At 38.2% G+C, this 24,424-nt stretch overlaps 1 protein-coding gene across 4 annotated transcripts in view; it reads left to right on the top strand.

The window, feature by feature from the left end:
• Positions 1-24,424, top strand: part of MYO16 (myosin XVI) — a 452,710-nt gene that overhangs the window by 136,207 nt on the left and 292,079 nt on the right. For all 4 annotated transcript variants that reach the window (XM_080377718.1, XM_080377716.1, XM_080377717.1 and 1 more), the window contains one exon: positions 16,833-17,096. In XM_080377718.1, the coding sequence (XP_080233844.1) occupies positions 16,871-17,096 (226 nt within the window). In that variant the 5' untranslated portion in view covers positions 16,833-16,870. The remainder of the gene's footprint in view (positions 1-16,832; positions 17,097-24,424) is intronic.

Consider the following 24,424-nt stretch of genomic DNA (forward strand, 5'->3'; position numbering starts at 1 on the left):
GAAATAAAATATACTGTGCTTCTTATTCCATTTTGACAGACTGAATCTGAATCTGATGCATCAGTGATATACAATGCAGACTTTCTTTAAAAAAGTTTAGTCAGTATGATAATTTGGATGTCAAGAAGGGTATCTGAAAAACTAGGTAAAACTGCCTTTAATTCTGAAGTCAAGAACAAATGATTTTTAGTTTACAAACCTTGATATGAGTAGAGCCACAGGTAGAATATTTTTACTTCTGTTAAACTCTTTTTGTCTCTGTCTCTTTCAATGTAATCACAGGATCGATGCAGGATAAGAGGAAAAAAAAGGAAATTTTTTATAACCTATTAACACTAGCACTTCTGTCCCAGCTTATAGTACTAGATATATTTATTTATTTTTATTCTCCAGTTCCTGGGGTCATGTGACAATGAGAGAAACTCAATGTTTTTGGTTTGTTTTTTTTTTTTTTTTTTCATTTGAACTAATTTTATACCTCTCCTAAATATCAATAAGTTAGAAATCATTACATTGGATGCCAGGAAAGACGTAAAAACAACCTTTAATTTAATATCTGTATTTAGACATACAAAGCAATATTTAGAAAAATATATTTTGAGCTGGCAGTAACCCAATTATCTTTGCGCTTTTGTAATACTGATCATCTAATAATTTGTCGAGTGTGTCTCCAAGTAAATAGAGCTTTCCTAATAGTAACAACAGATGACAACTTTCCTAACAATAACAAGTGCTTATAATAGCATTTGGAAATTATATTAAGATGAGGATTTGTATTAAATTGGTATTTGGAAAAATACATTTTGACGTAACAACAGGAGGAGCAATATTAACTTGGACAATTGAAGGCTATAAGATTTCCAACTTTGTATTCAACTAAAAATAGCTTCTATTCATAATGTTTTTGAGGGAAATTACAGTCGTCCCAAAAATAATTTTTATGTCAACATTTTGTTTCCCACTGTGAAAAATCGGTCATGAGAAAGAGGGATCAACAGTTTCTGTGGAAAACTTTACTGTGAACTTGTAAGGAAATTATAAAGAAATTGCTTAAAATTTTGACATTTGGAGTGCTTTTTTCTTCTAATACAGTGATTCTGCCAACAGCAAAAAAATTCTAGCCACCCTGTAAATAAGATAGAATAAGATTGTGAAGGTCAAAATATCATATTTTCTCACCATATTGACACAGCATGAAGCTTCAGAATTCTGATATTACATTTTTTATAAGATTGTTGCAAGAACAGAGAACATAAAAAAACCCCAAACCTCTGTATACCCACATGTGAAATTGTAGCAAAATAGTCACTTCTCACAAAGTTTGTGAAAATGTTGTGTCTAAGGGATATATTTTTACTCCTGAAGTAACTTCTTTCTCCAAATAATCACAATTCCTTTTCTTTCTCATTTCAGACAAATTAATATGTCATATCATGGTATATTTTGCACAGTTGGTAAGTTGTAAAACCAAAGACAAAATATTTGTAGGTAATTTACATTGATACCTGCATCAAAATTACCACAGTGTAAACATGGTTATTTTAAAGGAAGTAAAATTTTGAATTGAAGTGATTCTAATTTGTTCTTAAACAAATGGAAATCAATTAAGTCAACAGACATTTAGACCTGCATTAAAATTACCACAGTATAAACATGGTTATTTTAAAGGAAGTAAAATTTTGAAGTGATTCTAATTTGTTCTTAAACAAATGGAAATCAATTAAGTCAACAGACATTTAGACCTGCATCAAAATTACCACAGTATAAACATGGTTATTTTAAAGGAAGTAAAATTTTGAATTGAAGTGATTCTAATTTGTTCTTAAACAAATGGAAATCAATTAAGTCAACAGACATTTAGTTTAATTGGGAACAAACAATTGTTGTCCTAACACAAAATTTTAATATAACATAAAGGAGCACCAACAATTAAAAAAAAAAAAACAAAACAAACAACTGATGGTTTATTAAAAGATGTATTTTCCATTTGTGTGCTTTCAAGCAACTGCTTTCAGTGCAAACCACAGCAAAATAAGACCTACTAAAAGAAATCTTCAAGTTCTAGTATTTTAACTACTGCACATACCCTCAGGGAACAGATGACATGGTCAGTCTGTTGTAACCTGCAGAAACAGAAATGCAAGTAGTTTTGCCAAATCTGTTTCCCTTGCCAGTGCCATTCTTTTACACTGAAAGACAGCTGTCCCTGACAAGTTCCTCCCCTCTGCATGGTGATTCAGAGAGCCAGGATGCAGTTATCTTCATGTCTTTTTGGCCAGTAAGAATGGGAACTGGCAAGGAGTGTGGACAGGAGGGCACCCCGCGGATGTGGAAGAGCATTTGGTCCTTTATTACTAGGTTTTTACCCAGCTAGAATAGAGACGTTCCTGTAAGGTTTCTACGTGGAAGTGTGCCTTGCTCTCTTTTACTTCACAGTTGATTTTAAAACAGAAAACGTTCTTCTTGGGAAGAAGGAAAACATGGAGGCTGATATCTTTGGCTGTAAATCCTATTATGAATGTCTCTCTATGCAGTATGACTTTTCAGAGATCAAAGTGGTATTCAGAGCATGTAGACAGGCAATAGATCTGGGCCATCCTGCTGTGGTCCGATTCAGCACAAATCATGTTATGAAGTATGACATATACAATATATATGGGATGTTGTACAGACATTTCCAGAAAATGAAGTGTTTTATTAAGGTTATATTTTGAAAGCTAATTGATGGCTTTCAAGTGTAGTCCTTTTACTATATAAGGAATCAAAGCTTTCTCCTGTAAAAGTTTTGTAAATGTTGGTGTCTAAGCTGAGGAGAAGGAAGGAGACAGGCAGGTATGTAGAAATTTCCCCTTCTTTTCAGTCTTTGTGGAAAGGGTAGTATTGTTGTCTTTAGGTGGCTTATTGCAGAAGGCTCTAAGAAAACATGTGAAAACAGTATATCCCTTACTCAGCATTCAGTTTATGTGAAACAGGAGAAATCGCAGGTTGCAGATGAAACAAATACCTTGCTTTTCAGATGCTTTACTTTGGACACAATTGCTTGATTTTGTTAACTGCAGAACTAATAATGTTAGTTGTAGTAGTGGCATGTGTAAATCATACAGACAGTTGTGAAAAGTAAAGTTCTTAAGGCAATCTAAATGGCATACTTAATTCCTCCTAATCAGCAATGAATATACAGATATGTTGTGTCCGAGAGACACTTTTTCTGTCATGTGAGAACTAAAGTTGGAGCTGCAATAATAATTTGTTTGACTTCCTACTTCAGTTCCTTCAATGGCTTTGAAGCATTTTTTATGTTTGTCTAGTTACTACTTCCTCAGTGAAGGAACTTGGAAGTTTCCTGTAGACTGGGGGTATATCCATTGATACTCTGCTTTCTTTTTTCAGTTTGTCAAATGAGATCAAGCTGTTCAGTTTCTTCTTCCTCCTCTTCTTTTTCTGCTTCTTCTTCCTCTTCTTCAGACAGATGATCAGGTGGATTTCCCCATTTTAACTTAACCCAGAAGTGATATTGCTAGGCACGTTCACAAGCAAGTGTGACAGTGATTCTCTCTGCACTTACATTATGTGTGCCATAGAGCTGTACTATAGTATTATGTGATCACAAGTATAATGCTAGGTGGTAGATGTGGAAGGTGACATTAGCAGACTGTTGTAAACTCTGTTGTCAGGACAGCTGCTCAACCTGCTTTCATTTTCACTTACCCATGAAGAACCAGCTCAGACCAGCAATCATTCTTGCTATTCTAACCATAGTCCAGGCTCACCTAGGACATACCCAATAACTATCCTGCTAGCGCAAGGGGGACAAATCTTTCAGATGGCAATGGTGTAGCTCTACATACCAGAAATTGTCCAGGGCTGCTTCTCCACTTTTCTGGAGGACTGTCTTTACAGAACTTTGCAGGTCCATCTGGAGGTGCCAGAGCCAAGTGAGTGGGCTGTCCTGAGTGCCAGAAATGTTGGACTGCTGAGCCCACATTTGTGCTTTCATATGGCTATACACCACTGGGTATATGTATATATAGTATGCCAAACAAGGAATATTGTGGGTTTACCTGTTAATCTCATCCATGTGTGTTATTTTTATCTTGGTATTCTGCCTAAATTTGCACTATATTAAATTCATTTTATTGTTCCAAATTTTCTTCTTTTTTATGCTGTATAACCTTTCTTTTTCCCTTTCACCCTTCAAATTTCTGTTAACTTGTGTCTCCTTAGTCACTGCTCAGCTAAGCTATGCATATTTAATTCTTTTCATCTTTCCTCATAAATCAGTCCCTCAGGCCCTCAGGCCCCAGAAACATTTGTGGTAGTTTCTTTTGAACTTCTCCAATTTGACTGTCTAGAATTGAATGCAATATTCCAGATAAGGTGCTTTTCTGCAGAAAGGAGGAGGGCCTGTTTTCAATCCTTTTGCTATTTGGAAACTGAGATGGCAGTCCCTTGATGTACACTGAACAGTGACCAAAGGCCTACATATTAGCTCTGCTGCGGAGTTTTTGTTACTGTAAACTAGTTTTCCATCTGCTTTTATTTTACAGTAATCTCTGTAAATGATTAGATTGCATGTAGAACCACAGTCCACTTGGCAGAGGATTTCCTTTCCTGTGTGCTTGCCAACCCTTATGGCTAGGTCTCTGAACCACTGTTTCCCTTTTGGCTTTTGACTGTCTGTGATGTATGAACTGAATATCCTGTTTCTCTTGATCCACATATAGCTTTTCCTTTCTTTCTCTCTTTCTCTCTTTCTCTCTTTCTTTCTCTCTTTCTCTCTTTCTTTCTCTCTTTCTCTCTTTCTCTCTTTCTTTCTCTCTTTCTCTCTTTCTCTCTTTCTTTCTCTCTTTCTCTCTTTCTCTCTTTCTTTCTCTCTTTCTCTCTTTCTTCTAAATTTTCTGCATGCAGGCTTTTGCAAAATTTGATTTATGTGTTTTTCTTCTGTGTTTTCTGTAATTCTCATATGCTGTTTGCCTCTTGGTCCCTGGCATATTTGCAGCCTTAATAGTGATATCTGAGAATGCCTGTAATGAAAGAACTGCCCCAGGTTTTGAAACAATTTGATTTTTTGTTTCTTTGTTCAGGCATTAATTTACAGTAAAATAGTTGATTGTTTCTGCTGCTGCTCAACTTTCTCAGCACATTTGACGCATAGCAACTGCAATTTTTGGCTTCCTCTCACTGTGCACCTATGTGTTAATTCATGCTTCAAAGTTGCAGATTTAGAAGTAATTGATAACAGCCTCAGTGTTTTTCATCACTTACTGTGATCTGAGTGTCCTTGGTCTGCGTAACAAGCCCTTTATGTTATACTGTGATGGCAGGAAGAATTTTCCAGTGCATATATTCCCAGATGCAGGTCCTCCCCTCCTCTCTGTCTTATATCTGTAAGTGTGGACTAGAGACGAATGTATTATTACATCTCCATTTACTGGACTGTAAGGAAGTAACTCCTGTCTTCGCATCTTACCTGCAACTTCGTAAGTTTTGCATCACAAGCAAATAAAGACAGCCAGGTCTGTGCAAGGACTAAAAGGAGATATGTTTTTCTAGAGCACTTCTCATCTTTTCTTTCTTTTCTTTCTTTTCTTTCTTTTTTTTTTTTTTTTTTTTTAATTGTCATTTGGCAAGCCCAGATCTTCTTTGCTGCCATTGTGCCTTCTGTTTTGGAACTTCTTGAATTTTACTTAGTGTTGATGTGATTTATAGCAATTTAGATTATTAAAATATGACCAAAGATGATGCTGCTATTTGCTCAAAGGCTTTGTAAGTGACAAGCCTTATTAAGTGTTTAACATTAATCTAACAAATATACATTGGCTGCTTCTGGAAATCCCAAATAATGAGTGACATAAATTCATAGATTCAAAAGTGAACAAAAGATTGTAGGGGTTAGCTCAAACAGCCAATTTAGTTTCTATTTTAACTTGTGTATATATATAGATATATCTTTAAAAAACATGTTAGTGCAGTCAGTTTGAATGAGATGACTATTTCTTTCTGGTTACTTTAAACTCTCTCATGATCCTGACATGGGGATTTAACAATATTTCTTTAAGAAAATGTAAAATTGACTGCTTTAGCAATGGTATTGTTAATCTTTGGGAAACATATAAGCATATTTTGCTTTGATTTTACTAAGGAAAGAAAGTCTGTGTGATTATTTAACTTGTGTGTGTGTGTGCGCATCTTTTAATTTTTCTTCCCATTATAATTTCCAAACCTGTTACCCAGTTTCAAGAAAATGTTTCAAAAACAGGTTAATCATGACACAATTTATTCAGACAAGGCAGCAGTGTTTGGTACTACATTGCCTAGGAATGTTGTAAAACTATTTCATTGTAGTTAGAAATTATAATGTTGCATTTCTACTACATGGCTATCAGGGTTAGCTTAATAACTGTTGAAGCTTTTGTCACAGAAGGTACCAAGTAGTCTCAAGTATGTTGCAGGAAATTTAAGCCTGCTGCAAGTAAGTTACTTCTTCCCTGGGGGAAAGGCATTGCCATGCAGAATTGCCCTTTGCACCACTTACCTTGGTGCAAGCAGAAAGAAAGAAAAGGTGGCTAGACAACATTCACAGGGAAAACTTCAAAGGGTCTGTTTACACTATAAAAAAGAGGGAAAGGCATTGGACCTCCAGTAGTCTACAGGTTTGTTATTTATCTTGCTGGCTCAGTTTTGAACAGTTCCAACTAGTCCTCTCTGTGGCAAAGGCTATGGATGGTACCTAGAGACCACTCCCAACAGACACAGTGGATGAAACTCCCCCAGATTATGTGCTCTATGCCCTGACCAATCTGCTGTCTATTTCAAAAGGCTTTGTAGCCTCAAATATGGTTCCCTGCCTACACATACTCATCCACTACTTACTAGAACGTATACAAACACCTTTGCTTTTATGTTGTAAAATCCCTTTCTGATATGTTGCAATGCAGTTTCCACTTTAGACACTGTGAAATTAAGAAGCCACAAAAAAAGATAATTGTGTCTTACAGCAGAACAACACAGCATGATAATCACAGGATAATCACGACCACGTGCTATGCATTCAAGATACATTTCATTTGTTCTACATGAACCTTCACCATGTGAACATGAGCCAGTAAATAACACTTAACTGGCAAGCCAGAGATTACCCTCTCCCCTTCTTTTATGTATAGAGGTATCCAAAATCAACTTTTTTTTTCTTCTTTTTGGTAAAGGGATACTGGATCCCAAGTTTCATGGACCAATTGCTCAAAACCCTTCCTTAATATCCAGAAGAGCTGTAGGTAGATTATATGAGAAGTGATGAACGGGTTAATGTGTTTTACTCATCTCTTAGAGTATGCAGTTTTTCAGTTGGAAACTCCAGTGCTCCAGGGCAGACAATGGTGGTTTGGTTTGTTTTACAAAAGGTTCTGATGTTTGCAGGTGAACCTGCTTCAGATTTGCTGTGGTTTGTGGGAACTCAGATTGCACCTTTGTCTCAGTCTCCAAGGGACTATAGAAGAATGACAGCAGTAGAGAGGATATAGAGACAGCTGCTTTACCGAAAGAAACAGTATGAGCTGGGGCATATTGCATCTGTTCATTTTGCTTGTGTTCATGTAGTTTGTGGATGTGATCCACAAATGAGGACTAGGACTACTGCTCTGGGATATACACAGTTCCTCTCAGACCATTGAGATCTGCAAGTTCCCTGTGCTTCAAGACAGGCAAAAGAAAAGAATAATATTTTTTTCTGAAAAATGGGAAGAACCCTTTATGTATGTAGTTGAAAGCTGTTTTTTATTACACTGAAGGCCAATGCATGGGCAGGCAGTTTGGCTGCATTTATTGAATAGGCTGGCAACACTTAATGACTTTCACCTAGAACATAAAATATTGGTATGTTACAGACTGCTACATGACATAAATCATAAATGACAATGCAGAGCATTGTTATATTTAATTCGTTATTATTCAGGATATCTTCTATCACTATAAAGGCAAGATCTCAAACTGGATGATTATTTGATTTAAATAAAGTAAATTTTTAGAGAATATCACTGTAACTTCACTGAGTTGCTGATACATAGATAATAGTTTGTTAGAAAGTCTGAAAAGTTGATTAATATTATCTGAGAAGTAACTTTTCCTTGGTATCAAGCTGGAAATTGATTGCAGTTCCTGCTTACCAGTCTAGTCACATCAAAAGGCTCTTGAAGAGCAGCATACAGGAGTAGGGTTTTATAAGAGGATGGTTGCTTGAGTGTGCTCAGGATTGCTCTTCAGCAAAGACAGAGTTGGGTGCTAAGCAGAAAACGAAGAAGCTTTGTATATCATGTTATTTAAGAGCCCTAACTTTGTAATTACACCCAAAAGAATCTCTGTGGAGCCAAGAACAGGAGCAGCACATCAGCTCCTTTACTGCGATGTAATTTATTCTCAGAAGACATGGCATTAATTGAATTCTTTGCATTCTTTACAAGGTAAATAGTTTACATTTATACTGCTCCCTCATGATTATCTGCTTGTGGGGTGGGGAGGGGAGAAAAGGAGTAAATCCATCACTACAGTAAGCAGAGCACCGCTGACCTGATGCAAACGCTTTAGCCATTAAAATCAGGCTGGGTGGTTACAAGCACCGTGCTGTGCTTCAGTTACAGCTTAATAAACGTAATGGAGAGGCTGTTCAAATGGTAAGTAATTTTCCCTGCACCGAACAAAGGATTTTCAAATCCAAGTATTTTGATACTGACCTTAACATTGCAATTTGGGATGGATTTAAACTAACCTAGCCTCTTCTGTGGGTAAGAAATATTTCTTTTTCAAACTGGAAGATCAGTAGATGATACATAGTAACTTTTGATTTCTGAAAAAAACACCTCTAAAAAATACATTGATCTGTTGTCCAGATACTTTAACTTCGGTTAGATGTATTTGTATCACTGATTTCATATGGAATTCAGTTCAGCTGCATAAATACTAATATTATTTCTAATTTAATACATTTAAATAATATGCATTGTTGGTAGAAAATCATCATGTATAGTAAAGTCATTATGTATAAAGGCAAAGTGCATTACTCAAAGGGTCACTGCTCTAGTTTCTGGTCTCATTTCTGTTATCAAGCATGGGGTGTAAATTAATGCAGCATTTGCAAGTGGATGAAGCGGCATTGATTTATACCATCCATGTGTCTGGGTCTGTAAGTGACAAAGCACTTGCCGCTCACTGCATACTTTTCCCACATATCTTTGTTAATGAATATGTTTAGTTAGACAATTTTAAAAGTGTCTTGTAATAGTACAGTTTTTATTTAAAAAATGACTTTTTTCTTTTGTTATTTAATGAACGCTATTCTATTTAACACTTCACTGAAGTTGTTGAAATTTTCAAACATTTTGCCTTTCTGAAGCACAGGACAATTAAAATGTAGGGTTTAAACTGTAGTTATGACGAGGGCCTGATGTGGTATCTTTAGCAAGAACAGACCAATATTGGGCCTGAAGTGTCAGAGGACCCAAGCTAAACACAGTGTATGTTTCACAGGGGTTTTTATTTTTTACCATTTTTCCTTTAATGAGATCAGGATGTTTAAAGAATATTGTTTAGGTAGCAGTATCGAGTAGATACATTCTCAGAATCTCAGATTGCCATTTTCCATGTTAATTTAAGCCTTCTACCTTTTGTTTCCATACTGTAAAGACCGTAGTCTCACAAACATCCAGAAGCTTAATTATTCATTGTTTAAAATATCATCAAAATCAACATGTTTACATAAATAAAAGTAAGCATGTGTCTTAGTATTCGCAAATTTGTAGTTTTAAGCATTTTGCGCTGTAATTCTGTGTTGCCATATTTGAGATGTTTGCTGCATTAAGCAGTGTCAGCAGTTTGGTTGGTTGTGTGCCTTTAATGAAGAGTCAAGTTTTGGGTTTTTTTATGTTACCATACTTTTGAAAACACACAATCATCAGGGTCCAGGAGTACTTAGTTCTCTGAATCACAACTGCAAATATTTATATCATATGAAATGTCAAAATACAATACGTATGTGCACAGTGGCGAACTTTTTTGTAGTGCCTGTGTGAACTTGTATATAGGCATTCAGCTTCACATTCTGGAAATGCCTCCTGATGACATGTGATTCAGATTAGATAGGAACATAATTACCTCCAGGTGATGTGAATTACCATATAAGGTGCATTTTTTTTAGGATGACTAGACTCCCAATTTAAATGCCAGAGCAATTGACTAAAGTTAAGTGACATAAAGCCCTAAGAAATGGAGATATAAAGGAAGGCTGTATCCATATGGTTTCTGAAAAGATGTATGGCAAAAATGTTCCTACAGACCATAAAGTTATTTGGGCTCATATCACCTGCAGGCAATGGAAGAAAATGTCTGTAGCAATCACATTCTTCCTCTCTGTTTACATCCCATCACTCTTCCCAAACAATTCAGGAGCTGGTGCTTGTAGTGCCACAAAATATTCCTTCTCTCACCTTCACAGTGAGAACCAGTGACAATTCAAAGCAAGCAGTTCCTCTTTCCTCAGAAATCCCTTGTTCATACAGGCAGGATCAAGCTTGTAATTTGTGTTGTAATGCAACTGGCACTCTGTCCAATTCTGAGTAAATTGCTACAATTTTATGAATGGGTTGTTTTGTAGCAATGATTCTTCTCTTTCTAGTGGTTTTGGGTGGACCCAGTCAGTGAAAGCTCTACATAAGCAAGCATCCTTGAAACTTTTTTGGGTTTTTTTCCCCTGTTAGTTACAGTGGTAGTGACTTCCTTTGCCCTGTGCTAGTTAAGAACCAATGTGATATAATATTTCAGTGTTTCATAAAGGCTTTTATATTGTGTGCTGTTACAGAAGATGCAGAGCTTAAAACCAAAAACATATCAATAATCATGTATATTCTAGTTGCTTTGGTCCAGGGCATCTCATTAAATAAATAATACCCTGGTAAGCTTTTTCAGTGTTTTGATGGAGACACTGCTAATGAGTTATTCAGTGCAATATACCATGACAGTCACAGTGACCTTATCAAATCACTGTACATAACTTTAATTTGTCATACACGGAGGCAAGAACCACATGAATTAATCTTCAAATATGATATCTTATGTAATAAGATACGAATTCTTATGCAAATAGATTCAGAAGGCAACCTTTCTTCCTACCCACAAACCTTTCCTCATGTTACCACACTGCCTCCTGACAAGCTTACACAAAGACAGCTCTGGTTGAAATATATCTTCTGATATTTTAATGGGTCCCATACAAAGTTCTTGTACCAGTTCAGTGTGACAGTTTGTGCTATTTTTCTCATATATGGAAAAAGATGGACAGACCTGATGCACATGTTACCCTTTAGGAGGCTCTAATAGCTTTGCTTTTGAGCCTGGCTGTAGCTGTCAGGTTTTAATTAGTAACAGTTCACATCCATCTAATAAAATTGTGGATTTTAGCAGCTATTTTTTCCTGGAGACTTTCTTCACAGCTGAAGCTGTTGCTGCTGTTGGCAATGCTCAATTAGGACAGACTGCTTGGCATACTTTGAATGGTAGAGCTTACCAGGATTCTTCTGGAGAAACTGGCTGCTCATGGCTTGAATGGGTGTACTCTGTGCTAGGTAAAAAGCTAGCTGGACAGCCAAGCACAAAGAGTGGTAGTAAATGGAGTTACATCCAGCTGGCAGCTGGGTGCAAGAGGTGTTCCACAGGGCTCAGTACTCGAGTCAGTGCTGTTTCATATCTTTATTGATGATCTGGACGAGGCGATCAAGTGTACCCTCACTAAGTTTCCAGACAACACCAAGTTGAGGGGAGAGTGTTGATCTGCTTGACAGTAGGAAAGCCTTGCAGAAGGGTCTGGACAGGCTGGATTGATGGGCCAGCTGTATGAGGTTCAACAAGGCTCAGTGCTGGGCCCTGCACTTGGGTCACAGCAACCTCACGCAGCGCTGCAGGCTGGGGGAAGAGTGGCTGGAAAGCTGCCTGGTGGGAAAGGGCCTGGGGGTGCTGGTCAACAGCCAGCTGAACATGAGCCAGCAGTGTGCCCAGGTGGCCAAGGCAGCCAAAGCATCCTGGCTTGTATCAGAAACAGTGTGGCCAGCAGGGCCAGGGAAGTGATTGTGATTGTCCGCCTGTACTCGGTGCTGGCGAGACCACAACGTGAATACTGTGTCCAGTTTTGGGCCCCTCACTGCAAGAGGGACACTGAGGTGCTGGAGCATGTCCAGAGAAGGGCAACGGAGCTGGTGAAGGGTCTGGGGCACAAGTCTTAGGAGTACCGGCTGAGAGAATTGAGGTTGTTTAGTCTGGAGAAGAGGAGACTCAGGGGGACCTTATTGCCCTCTACAACTACCTGAAAGGAGGTTGGAGTGAAATGGGGGTCAGTCTTTTCTCCCAGATAATTAGCAACAGGACAAGAGACAATAGCCTTAAGTTACACTACGAGAGGTTTAGATTGGATATTAGGAACAATTTCTTCACTGAAAGGACAGTCAAGTGTTGGAACAGGCTGCCTAAATCTTTAAAAGACGCATAGATGTGGTGCTTTTGGTCATGGTTTAGTGTGGACTTGGCAGTCCTGGGTTAACAGCTGGACTTGATGATCTCAAAGATCTTTTCCAACCCAAATGATTCTATGATTAATCCTGAGAATTGGGCTGAGAGAAACTTTGTGCAGTTCAGCAAGGGAAATGTGTATTTTCATGCATGAGATGGACTAACCCTATGCGTTGATACAGGCTGGGAACTGACTGACTTGAGCTGCAGCCCTGCTAAAGAGGATGCAAGGATTTACAGTGGACACAAAGTTGAATGGGAGCCAGCCCTGCATGCTGGGTGTAAATAAGGCAAACCACATAGCAAGTTATATTAGGAGTACAGCCAGCAGACTGAGGGAAGCTGTTGTCTGCTTCTGCTTGGGGATAGTGAAGCTGCACCTGCAAGTATATGTGTAGTCTTGGTCCCTCCAGTGTAAGATGGACATTAAGAAAGTGGAGTGAGGGCAGAAGAAGGCTACCAGGATGATTAAACAAGTTACAAAATGAACTCAATTCAGTAGTGACAGTAGTAACAAGGGATAGTGGCCACCATAAAAACCTAAGGCATTTTTGATAGAAGGCAGTGCAGCACTGGAACAGGTTACCAAGAGAATCTGGAGAATCCATTAACAGAGGTTTTCAAGACTCTGCTAGACAAGACAGTTACTTGATCTGATGTTGGTGATTAACCACCCACTGCTCAAAGTGGCACTAAGCAAGCCAAAGGATTTCCTCCAGAAGCATGTCTATAACCCTCCTGGATTTGATTGAGTCCAGCTCTCTCAGGGTGATAGCCAGAAAGCTCTGTCTGCCTCTTGTGCTGTCAGCAGTTCCCCATGCTCAGTAGGCTACCAGACTCAGAGCAGAGATCTCCCTGGTTTTAAAACTGGGACTGTACATTGCACGCCTTGAAGATGACCTTCTGAAATATTAATTTGGAGAGTTTGCCTTGTCTGCATCTATACTATGTTGTTTAATCCAGGTTTAACCTCACAAGGCTGCTGACCTGCAGCTATTATATCCCATCAGATACTGATCTCATCTGGGATGTATCAGGTTCCAGATATGCTGAGAGAAAAAAATCCCATCTGTGACTGATTACTTTTGAGCTGACACCAGCGCCCAAGTGGATTAAGAGCCCTCTTCTCAATGTGCCTGAATGTTTGACTCTGACCACACACTGGAAACCACTGTGAGGCCAGATCTGGCAGTGAAGCACTGTTCTTCATGGAGCAAGTAGACTGGCATTCATGCAGGCTGAAAGTCATCCCAGTGGAGGGGCAGAGGACACTAAGCCAGACATGCTCTTCTTAAAACTGGAATCTGGCAGTACGAGCTCATCTTTGCTGTGCTTAGCTTGACCAAGACATTAAGCTAATTTGTTTGATTTCTCACTCTGGAGAAGCAGAGCACTGTGACACCAGAGGTGTCCTAGAGCTTGCACCGGTCTCAGTTGTGATGTGGCAGTGAACGCTACCGGTTCTTCTTAAGAGCAGAGGCTGCACACGACCTAAGCTGAGGAAAAGCAAAGATACTGTTAAAGTCTGCTGTCAGCAAACAATGCCTGATTTATAGCTAAAAGTAAAACAGCAGCAACATTATTTTCTTCACTTGAGTTTTCCAGATATTGACAGCAACTTCAGTAGTAGCCCAAGTGTGTGGCTGCTCCTTCTTCCTTTCATAAAAGAGAAGGAAGGAACAGAGCAAAGATAAAACTCTTGTACATCAGGACTCTTGGCTGCATGGTCAAACATGGTTTAACACAGCAGGCTGGTTTTCCCTCTGAGGCCAAGAGCCTGGCTGGCAGGCTCTATACCCAGATTTAGAAGTGTTAGAGTATAAGCTTAGAGTCTTACAAGCCAAAAATACTGTGTAGGCTTAAGGCATGGGTACTGAAGTATTTTATACAAAGCAGAACAATTCTAATAGGGAAAATTTGAGGTTTGCTCATTCCCCAGTACTATCATGACAGAAAGGAGATGCAGTCACAAACTACCTCGGGCTGAGGGTGGAATGAGTGCAGATCTTCTGTTTGATTGAATGCTCTGAACACTGGGACTGAAGCAGGGAATAAAGTTACAACTTCTGCAGCTTTATGGAGCTACCCTTTCATTTCCTTGTTTTTTCCGACATGTGCTCAGAAATGAAACATATCATTTAAGGTCAAATGGAAAAATTTGTTTTATACAGGAGGAGTTGCTGACTTTTGACATGCAATAAAAAAGGGTCTGTTTTGGCTTAATGCAAGCCAATACTTTTTTCCAGTTTTTAGTTTGACAACTCATTTTCTTCTAACTAGAAGGCCATGCTAAGAAAGGAACAAAAATTATAGGGAGGGAACGGGTAGTCTACGCTAAAAGAAGTTGACTGTACTTGACCTGTAGAATTGTATTCTGTGTCTGCTTCTGTTACGGAGTTTCTCAACAAGACATTCTGGGAACTTTTTGTTTAAATGTATGCTCCCCAGTTTAGGCAAGTCTGGTTTAAGACCTTGGTTTCTAATACATAGTGAGTACACAGAATATATAATAAACAAAATAAATAACTTTTAATATAATAATAGTATACAAATAAATATATAATGTAATAGATATAATTTATAGAGTGATTGGCATACAGACCTAGGACTATCACTTTGATAGTGTTTTATTATGGTAGTGTGATATGTAGTAGTTTACAGAATGCTATGCCTTTAAAGCAAAACACAAAACTTCAAGAAAAGAATATAGAATTCTTGACTTGGACACCCAAAATTAGTGACTTAAAAAGAAAATTATTGTCTTTCAGTTCTTCAGTAGAGAATGTAGATAAGAATGCCCCCTTATCCCTCTTATTTCTAAATTAAAATAAATAAATATTTGTAAAGCGTTTATATGCTCTAATGATGTGAGCTTCACAAAAGCCTGTCAGCAAATTATTAATTATGCCTTCAGGGCAGGGTTTGGATGGTATTCAGTAAATCAGACATATATCAAGCAACAAGGAGAAAACAAAGTTGTCATTTCGTCAGCACTACTCAACTATTGCCCTGAATGAGGTAGGGGTCCTTTGATGATGTAGTTACAGATTTAGCAAAATGGGTAGACAAAAGCAGGCCTAATTAGAGTTGCACAGTAATGCTTAATTTTGGTAGTCTTAACTGCCCAAGGTGACTTGAGTCTACATCTCCTTTAAAAGCTCTTCCATAAAACTAAGGAGAGAAAATTTCTCTCATCTGGGCTGCTGACAGTCCTTACAAAACAAATTTGGGCAACTAGCTCCCATATGAAGAAAATCTGTATATAAAGCAGAAAATGAGAATCAGAGTGATGGGGTGGTGTCCAGCCACCACATCAAAGGGCCTTAGGGTAGGTTAGTGGGTACATAGTTGATGAACATGAATTCGCATCCAAGGGCTCAGGCAATAAAATAATCTGACGATCCACTAGTCTCCTTTTGCAACAGAACTGTGCCCTGAAAAGCAACTAGCAGCAAGTAGCCTCTTGTGGGCTTCACTCTCAGTGGAAAAGAGAACATACTGAAAAAGAACATCACTGTTACTGCAATATTAGTAAAAGTACCAGCTTTAACAGTAACAACAAAAGAGGAATCTGACTTAAAGGTAATGCTATGAACTTTAGGATTAACTGAATCAAAGACACATTTGTGATCAGTTTCCACATGAAGATTTCATATCTGAGGGTGCCATTAAAAGATTACATGTGGATGTCAACGCCCCCCTCCCCCCCCCCCCCCCCCCCCCCAGTCATACACATAGTTAGGAATCTGAAATGACTGATGTTTTTAATAGATAGTTGCCTGAGTACTGACTGCATGCTAATTAACTTATTATAATTATGATACAATGACTTTTGTTCTCACTGAATAACAGGAAATTGCTAACCTAAAGCAAGGCAAAAATGAATAAAAAAGAAGCATGGACATCAGACTGGCATTTCTCTGCATAACAGTCTCCTGTTTGTAAGCAAATGCAAGCCACTTGAATTATATTGAATTATTTAGATATTTTGCCCACCTCCCATTTGAACCTTTAGGCCTCTTTCTATTCACATTTGTTTACATGAAATGAGTTAACTTTTTAAAAAAGCATCAGTGATTTCATGGAATGAGTTATCTTTTGTTTCCAAAAAGTAAATGATAGTCATATGTACTCTCTGTAGTCAGTGTTGGTCAAGTAGGAGGAGCTCAAGTGACAGATTTACACACGGTTAGAAAGAACAACAAGAATATTGGTGGTGGTTTCATGGTATATTTGAAAACACAGTGTTGCATGCTCTAAATGTGTTTGTCTTTAATTTCTTACAGGCTGTTTCCAGCTATGTAATGTTTTTCGGTCCCATGAGATGGAAATTGAGCAGTGCTTGCTGGAGTCCCTCCCTCTCGGCCAGCGGCAGCGGCTGGTGAAGCGGATGCGCTGTGACCAAATAAAGGCATATTATGAACGAGAAAAAGCTTTCCAGAAACGGGAGGGCTACGTGAAAAAACTGAAACATGGAAAGAATCATCGAGTTCATTTTGATCTTGCTGATATGATACAAGATGCAATCATACGTCATGATGATAAAGAAGGTACTTATTAATGTAGAAAAAGCTACTTTTTTCTTTTTGTATAGCTAAAAGTTTCAGAGGAAAAGCTTCCCTGTTCTACTTACCTGTCATTAGGAAAAATACAATTTTGCATGACAGTAATCATAAAATGACTGTTGTAATAGAATATACAGACACGTATTGCATACAGCATATTATATACCTGGTTACTGAAATTAATAAGGTATAGATAATAAACCTTCAGAAACCAAATTAATTTATTCTGAGGTTAAGATATGTGTAAAATAATGTCCTTCAAAACCAGTAAAGGCTATGATCATTATTATGTGTGGCCTTTTACTTACCTATATGAGCCATAGAATTTAACACAAGTTACTTTGAAAATTAATTTCTTGATTCTAGCCATAGTCTGGAGTAACGAATTGTGCTATTAATGACACTGGCCTGGCTAGAGCAATGAGATGGTGTTGAACCATACTCACAGCAGACAGTGGGTCATCTTTCTGGTTGTGAAATTATGTCTGTGTCCTTTTGCAGTACTTAAACACATTTTAGGTGTTCTGTTTTTAGTTTCCTGGTGTTGTTTGAAACCCTGGTCCCACCAGTAGTAATCTGAGAAATTTTGTGATTTGCACCTCAAAAGGGAACCAAAGCTTGCAGTAAGGATCTCTCAAGTTTTAGAAGTCCCCATGAATCAAAGTCCCCAGGAGCCCCCACATTATTGTGTGGGAGGCATAGAAGAAAAGAACCGATGCAATGCTTTTAACAACCCCTTTCAAACAGATTTTACGGCAGCTTTTGTAATCACATTAGCACAAAACTACCTGAATGTGGAAGGCTTTGAAACAGGGTCACATCACACAAACAAATTGGCAAGTGTCTCCTAATTTATATCAGTTTGATTAGGTATAGGTTTTTTACTCACTCCTGAATCTTCATTTTAATGGGCATTTGTAACTATCATTGCCTATCACTGAAGTATAGTCTTACACATTTAAATCTATACAGGAAAGTAATCAAAGAACTTTTCAAGTGAGTGCCCAGGGTATAATTTACAACTAAGTTACAAATAAAATTTACAACCTTTCATTCTGGTCTCCTAGTGTGTAAAAGTGCAGGGATTATAAGTGAAGATCTTCTTCCTCCATGTTTCCATAGCTCCCAGCTTCTCTAAAAAACATAGCAGAATGCTAGATATGACTTTCAGCATTTTGTAAAAGCCAGATACTTGAAGCTATTTTTGACATTTATGCTGAAGTAATGTAGCTTGCTTATGGGAGTGTTGATGGGGCATCAACCGTCTGTTATGTTGCCCATACTTGGCCTTGAGCTGCACCTGAATCAGAATGGAAAGTTCAGCAAATGCTGAGACTGAATAGCATGAGCATAAAGAGAAGGTACTTAGGCAGAGGAAAGTAAGGTGAGGAAAGAAGAGGAATGGTATCCTACGCTTGAAACAGATGAAATAGATCCCCAGAAGGAAGGAGCTCAAATAGTCTTCAGATAACCCCAGTATAACTAACAACACTATGCTGAATTTGATGCCTGTGGTCCTTTCCCAGGACTATGAAAAAATGTGATTTTTGTCTTTAAGAAGCTTGCGGACCTGCAAGTACCTGTCTTGTGATTTTAGCCAAATGTTTGCTTTGAGGTGAATAAGGCTATACTAAGAACTGTTATCATGTGAGCCAATTTAAAAAAAAATATATTAACTCATATACATAAAAGCTGCTCTCCTACTGTTGTTGCTGAGTGGAACATCCAACCGTGACTCTTTAGGGAGTATATCTACATTAGGATTTCATTTCAAATTAGGCATATGCTTCTGTGGCAAATATCATATCCATTTACTGTGTTTGATCTTGTTTTATGGAACATGCAAACTAGATTCCATTCAGATAAAACTGAACTGGAAGGTGTGGTCTGGAAGCACACCTAGTGCCTCCAAAGAGTAATGGGTTTCCCATCCAAAAGACCAGTCGAGACATAGGCTGAAGTAATTCCACTGAAACAGGGATAGCTGGGGAAGCTGTGCTTTTGGCACCACCTGCTTCTCTTGTCTGGTTATTCATATTTCAGTCAGTCATTCAACTTTCATCATTCATATTGCCCATCACTGTTTACTAATGGGTATACATAGCCAGTAAGCTAGTTGTGGTGGGTCCTGATAATTGTATGGAGTATCCTCTACCTCACTGCAGTTTCACATCAGCTTTATCTGCACAGCTGGAGTAAATACAGCTCTGGTGTGAAAAGATCTCAACTCTCCCCTTCACTGGTCCTAAGGCAGCAATGACTGTAATATAAGACTGCAGAAGGGAACAGGCACACATTTCCTGGCTCTTCAAATGTCACGCCATGTCTTCAGCTCCCTGCTTTTGGTGAAATGGCCTGAGGGACTGAGAAAAATGTTGTAATACTGAGTTAAGTAAACAAACACGGGAGACAGGTTTTAACAACCTGTCAGCTTTCTCTTCTTCCTATAAATCCATGTCTGGTCTCCAGGATCTGGCTTTTATTGCACATTGTGCTCAGTAATGAACAACATCCACAGTTACGTTCAATTCAAATATAGGGAAACAAATTCAGTAATAAGTATTTAAAAATTACTTCTCGTTGGAAAAGGTGGGCATTGAACAAGCATTTTTTTAAAAAAGTAGCTCAATGCAAGTAAGTAGCAGAGAAATACCTTAACATGAATTAGTAATAATTTAATGACTTAAAATAAAACTCCTTCTGCTGTATGAAGATAAGCTGTTATCCTGTGAAAAAATGGGATTCCGACTGATCTGAATATTATATATATATTTATATATATTTTTATATATATATATATATATATAAAAATGCTGAAAGTAATCAAGATAAGAGCTCAGCAAATCTTCAAAAATTTTGTTTTGTTTACTCAATATTAATCATTGGCAGCAGGGTATTTTAATGCAGTTTGAAGATCTTTTTCAGAGACGATTTTCAGACTAGACATTTTGTTTATAATGAGATATTTAGTAACAATTGTAAATGTGTGGTACAACATAACCAGTACTCAGCTTTAGTCAACTAAATTCTATCAGGCAACACCTTTCCTTATAGGAAATTAATTTTGTGAGCTTGAACTGCAGTGACTTTGAAGAGATTAATTCCACTCAAGGTGTAACTTACCTGGCTGTGAATAAGCCTGATTCTGCCTTTCAGGATGTATGGGCAGACTGTGGTGGCCAAGAAGAGGACTGTGCAATTTGGATACTTTAAATAACTGGGTATACATAGATGGAATCAATTTTGTGATGAGACTGTAAACCAGGGGTCCTCAAACTTTTTAACCAGGGGGCCGGCGTGCGGATGCAGTGGCAGGCAGTCATCTGCAGCTGCTTGGTTTCCCCACCAACCCCTGGCGGGGTGGGGGGTGTGTGTCTGTAAATACCGGGGACTGGATTGAGGACCCTGGGGGGCCGTATCCAGCCCGCGGGCCGTAGTTTGAGGACCCCTGCTGTAAATGGTTTGGTACTGGTTTTGTGATCCTTGGGTTCAAAGTGCTTATGAATCCTCAAGCTTCACAGGTTTCAGGGTATAGAGTTTTTGTAAAATGAAACTGAAAATCCAGAGGCTAAAATTCTGTGATTCATACAGTTTTCTTCCAGTTTACCTTTGCAAGAGAGTATACAACAACAGAATTACAAAAAAGTAGAATCATCCACACAGAATGGCAGCTAGGCCTATTTTCTTCAAATTTTAGATGTATTTAGGAATTGTTTGCAAATCTTGGGCTCTTAAATGCTTTACCCACATCTATGTGCTCCCACCATTCTTTAAATAGAAGCAATTCTGAAGTCAGCTTGACTGTTTTGCACTCCTCTGAGACTGGTAATGAAAATCCTATTTCTTGATGAATCCCAGAGTAGTTTAACTTGGTTTAGGGTCTGGGTGTGAAAAATCTATGTCACTTACACGTACTGATTAAGTAGAAAATGTAGCTACATTGCATGGAGACCATGGAAGGACAACAACCAGGAGGAATTGTAGGGAATGACTACAAAGGAGATGAAGACCTATGAGAGTGATAAAGCAATGCCCACATTTGGACGGGTTTGAATGCAACTAGTAGTAATTCAGCAAGAAAGAACACCCATTCTATAGATGTACGAGACAGCTAGAGAAGGTTGTTTTACAGTTCTATGAAAGGAATGCAGAAAGTGTAGTACAGAAAGTAGAAAGAGGACACAACAGTAGAATAGAAGTAGCTTCCCAATTGAAGTCCAGGGACTCATTTCTTATTTTCTATATCATTTATATCATAAATTATATAGACCGGACAGCGCATTATGAAATGGTGAGAAGTAGTCTGGTTTGGTAGGTGAGATAAATTGGATACTATGAATATATATAATGATTAATTATAATGTGACCAGTACAGAGACACTTAACACCTGAGTCTAATCAGAATTTCACTCTTAAGAATTCATTGGTTTTGTTATTCATGAAGAATGCAATGTATCTTTTCCAAAATTACTGTAGCAGCTGCTACTGGACACAAAATGAATCTCTGATACTCCATGCTAATAGATATGATCATTAGTTTGCATTAAAATTACTTTTAATTGGGCTTTTAGAAATTCTTACCAGTGACCTGCTTTGTCTCAAATTTAGAAATTAAATATAGGCTTATTATATTTTTCTAAAAGTTAAATATCAGAATGGTGTATCTTTGTTCTGTTTGGAGGTATTTAAAATTATTAATTATATTTTTAAATTATTGTTTTTATTTAAATAATAAATAAAATATGTATTATTTTACATTTATATATATATTTAAAAAATAGTTATTGCTAACTGATATTTAGGCTTTTATCTGACCCTGGGAGATTGAAAGGAAATCCTTCTTTTCTTTCACCTTGCAGCTTCCTGCAATTTCTCTTTTTTAAAGTAATACGCTTTTTAGTGCTGTTGGTGGGCCACATTCACCCACACTACTAACAATGAGCATTTTGAGAGATTCTGCATCTATCATTCTCAGTGAAGACGTGTAGAAGCAGAAGCTGGTGAATGAGTGAGTGCACTGTTTTCTAACACTGGTTCTTTACATGTCTACTGCTGGCAAGGGAATACCTGTAGTTCATTCACCTTTAAATCCTATATAGCTTTGTTCTGTGAGATGTTAAACCTCTATTAATAATGGAAAGCAGGACTTTTGTCCTGCTGATATCAGTCATATAATTTTACTGCAAACTGGAAATGTAGTAGCTAGAGCAGGCTTCTGCATCCCATTCCTTCTCACTGTGAAACAGTCATGCTTGTGCCTGCACTGAGCATTAGTGTACACTCAAATTTTCTTCTCTGATACACATACTCCAGTATTTGTTGAGCCCACACATCAGCTTAGACTCACGTACAGGTGATTAGGAAATGGACTGAACAGTCAGGAAATACTCTGAGTGAATCAAAGCCTAAGTTTCTACTTCACATACAAGGTAGTCATGCTGAACAGGTCTTAGTATTTTGGCTTCTTGAGAATAAGGGATATACATCCTTCCTGAAGCAATGGTGGAGTTATTGCCACTGACCAAAATGGTAAACAGTGGCTGCTTTGAAAAAGGTGACTTTTTTGAGCATGAACTGATAAACTTGCCATAATGAAAACAGTAGCTAAAAGTGAATGTGACAGCCCTGTACCCAAAATCTCACAAAGAGGGGAAACTAAAGCACTGGTTTAGTTTCGGTCATCTTTTGGTATATTCTGTAACCCAGCCTTTCAGACATTCTGCAACATTACCCAAATCATAGGGCTGTCACAAATTCTGTGTATGTTGTATCTGTATCTTTTGTTATGAAAACTCTAAGTTGTAATGTAGTCATGATATATGCCATAAGGTCTGCATGCTGGCAGGGCATGGAAGGTCAGGGTAGGAAGTCCAGAGAGCCATCAACTCAGTCTTGAGACAAAAGAGGTACTCCTGTGAAAATCAGCATTTCAAAAGGGAAATGCAGATTCCCTAAACCTAATTAAATCCCATTTAATCCTTTTAATGGCCAATATGCTGATTCTGTAGCAGTCTTGCGGTTCTGAGTGGCCACAACACCAAAGAAAGCCAGTGTTAGCACTAGTGCTGCATCTGTAATAGTGATTCTTGCTCCTTTCCATGGAGGTTGAGCCTGATACTGTGTTTTACTCAGACCTCAACTCCACCTGAGCTTCTTCCTGAACCTGCAGAGCTACCAGCGTGGCTCTTTGCCTTTAGCAGTAGGCTGCAGTGGCTGGGGACAGCCTTACTCTCCCTTCTCTCACCACAGGATGCCTGGAAAAGGTGGTCTAAAAAGCAGAAGATACTAATATCCTACTTTTTCTGTAGTGTCCACTGCCGGGGGAGACCTTCCAGGACTGGGTCCTCACCCCAGCAGGTTGGCTGCAGAGTAGTTGCTTAGTGCAGGGAAGAAAACAGGAATCCCATTTCACTTCCTCTCCTTAATGCCAGTATCGCTAGTAATTTGAAAGAGGTAATGCTGTTGTGAGATTTGGTGGTATTGTGATATTTGAGAGGATTGGAACATCAATATAATGGAAGGGTTTAGTATTATTTGTTATTTTTCATAAGCACTGTATAATATGCAATATTATGATAAATTTCAGTTGCATTCATTAAAAGTGTGTGTAAGGAAGCATAAAATGGGTACAGGTGCGGCTGGTGCTGGAGTGTAATTTGTATCTTAACTACTTTAGGTTATAAAAAGGGCTCAGGGGAAGGGAAAGCAAAATCTGTTCAAAAGAAGAATGAATCTTTAATTTGTGGTGGCATATGAGCTGACCATTAGCCTTCAGCACTTAGGAGAATGTGTCAAAGATGTTACAGTGACCATTCCTAGTCACAGAAAAAAGTATGCAAATAATTTGAAACAGAAAACCGAGGCTGAAACTGAGCTGAACTAAAGTACATTTTTTATTACTTCTTGTATCGTTTCCAAATCTACTAACTGATTTCTTATTTTTGCATCTTATTACAATAGGCTTGCTTATGCTTTACTGTTCTATCTGCAGTACAAACAGCTTGGTTGGTTACAGAGAAGTTGTTCTGGAAAACAGTGGGTTGCACTCCCTGTGTCTGGCAAACATATGTCGGCAAACTTACTGATCCTCAGAGATCAAGTTTAAGGGTTGCCAGCCAGCAGTCTTTTTAAAAAGCTGGAAGAGCCAGGACACGGGCAGTAATGACAGGTTTGTGAATGTAAGACTCCATTAGGTGAAGCCTGTTGTCAGGTAGCAGGAAGCTGGAGAAAGAGGCTGAGGAGTGAAGACCACTGAGAGTGTGTAACATTGACTATTTATTGCAAACATTTTTATAATTAAGAAGAGTGGGAAT

The sequence above is a fragment of the Falco punctatus genome (genome assembly GCF_963210335.1).
Source record: "Falco punctatus genome assembly, chromosome: 2".
Lineage (NCBI taxonomy): Eukaryota > Metazoa > Chordata > Aves > Falconiformes > Falconidae > Falco > Falco punctatus.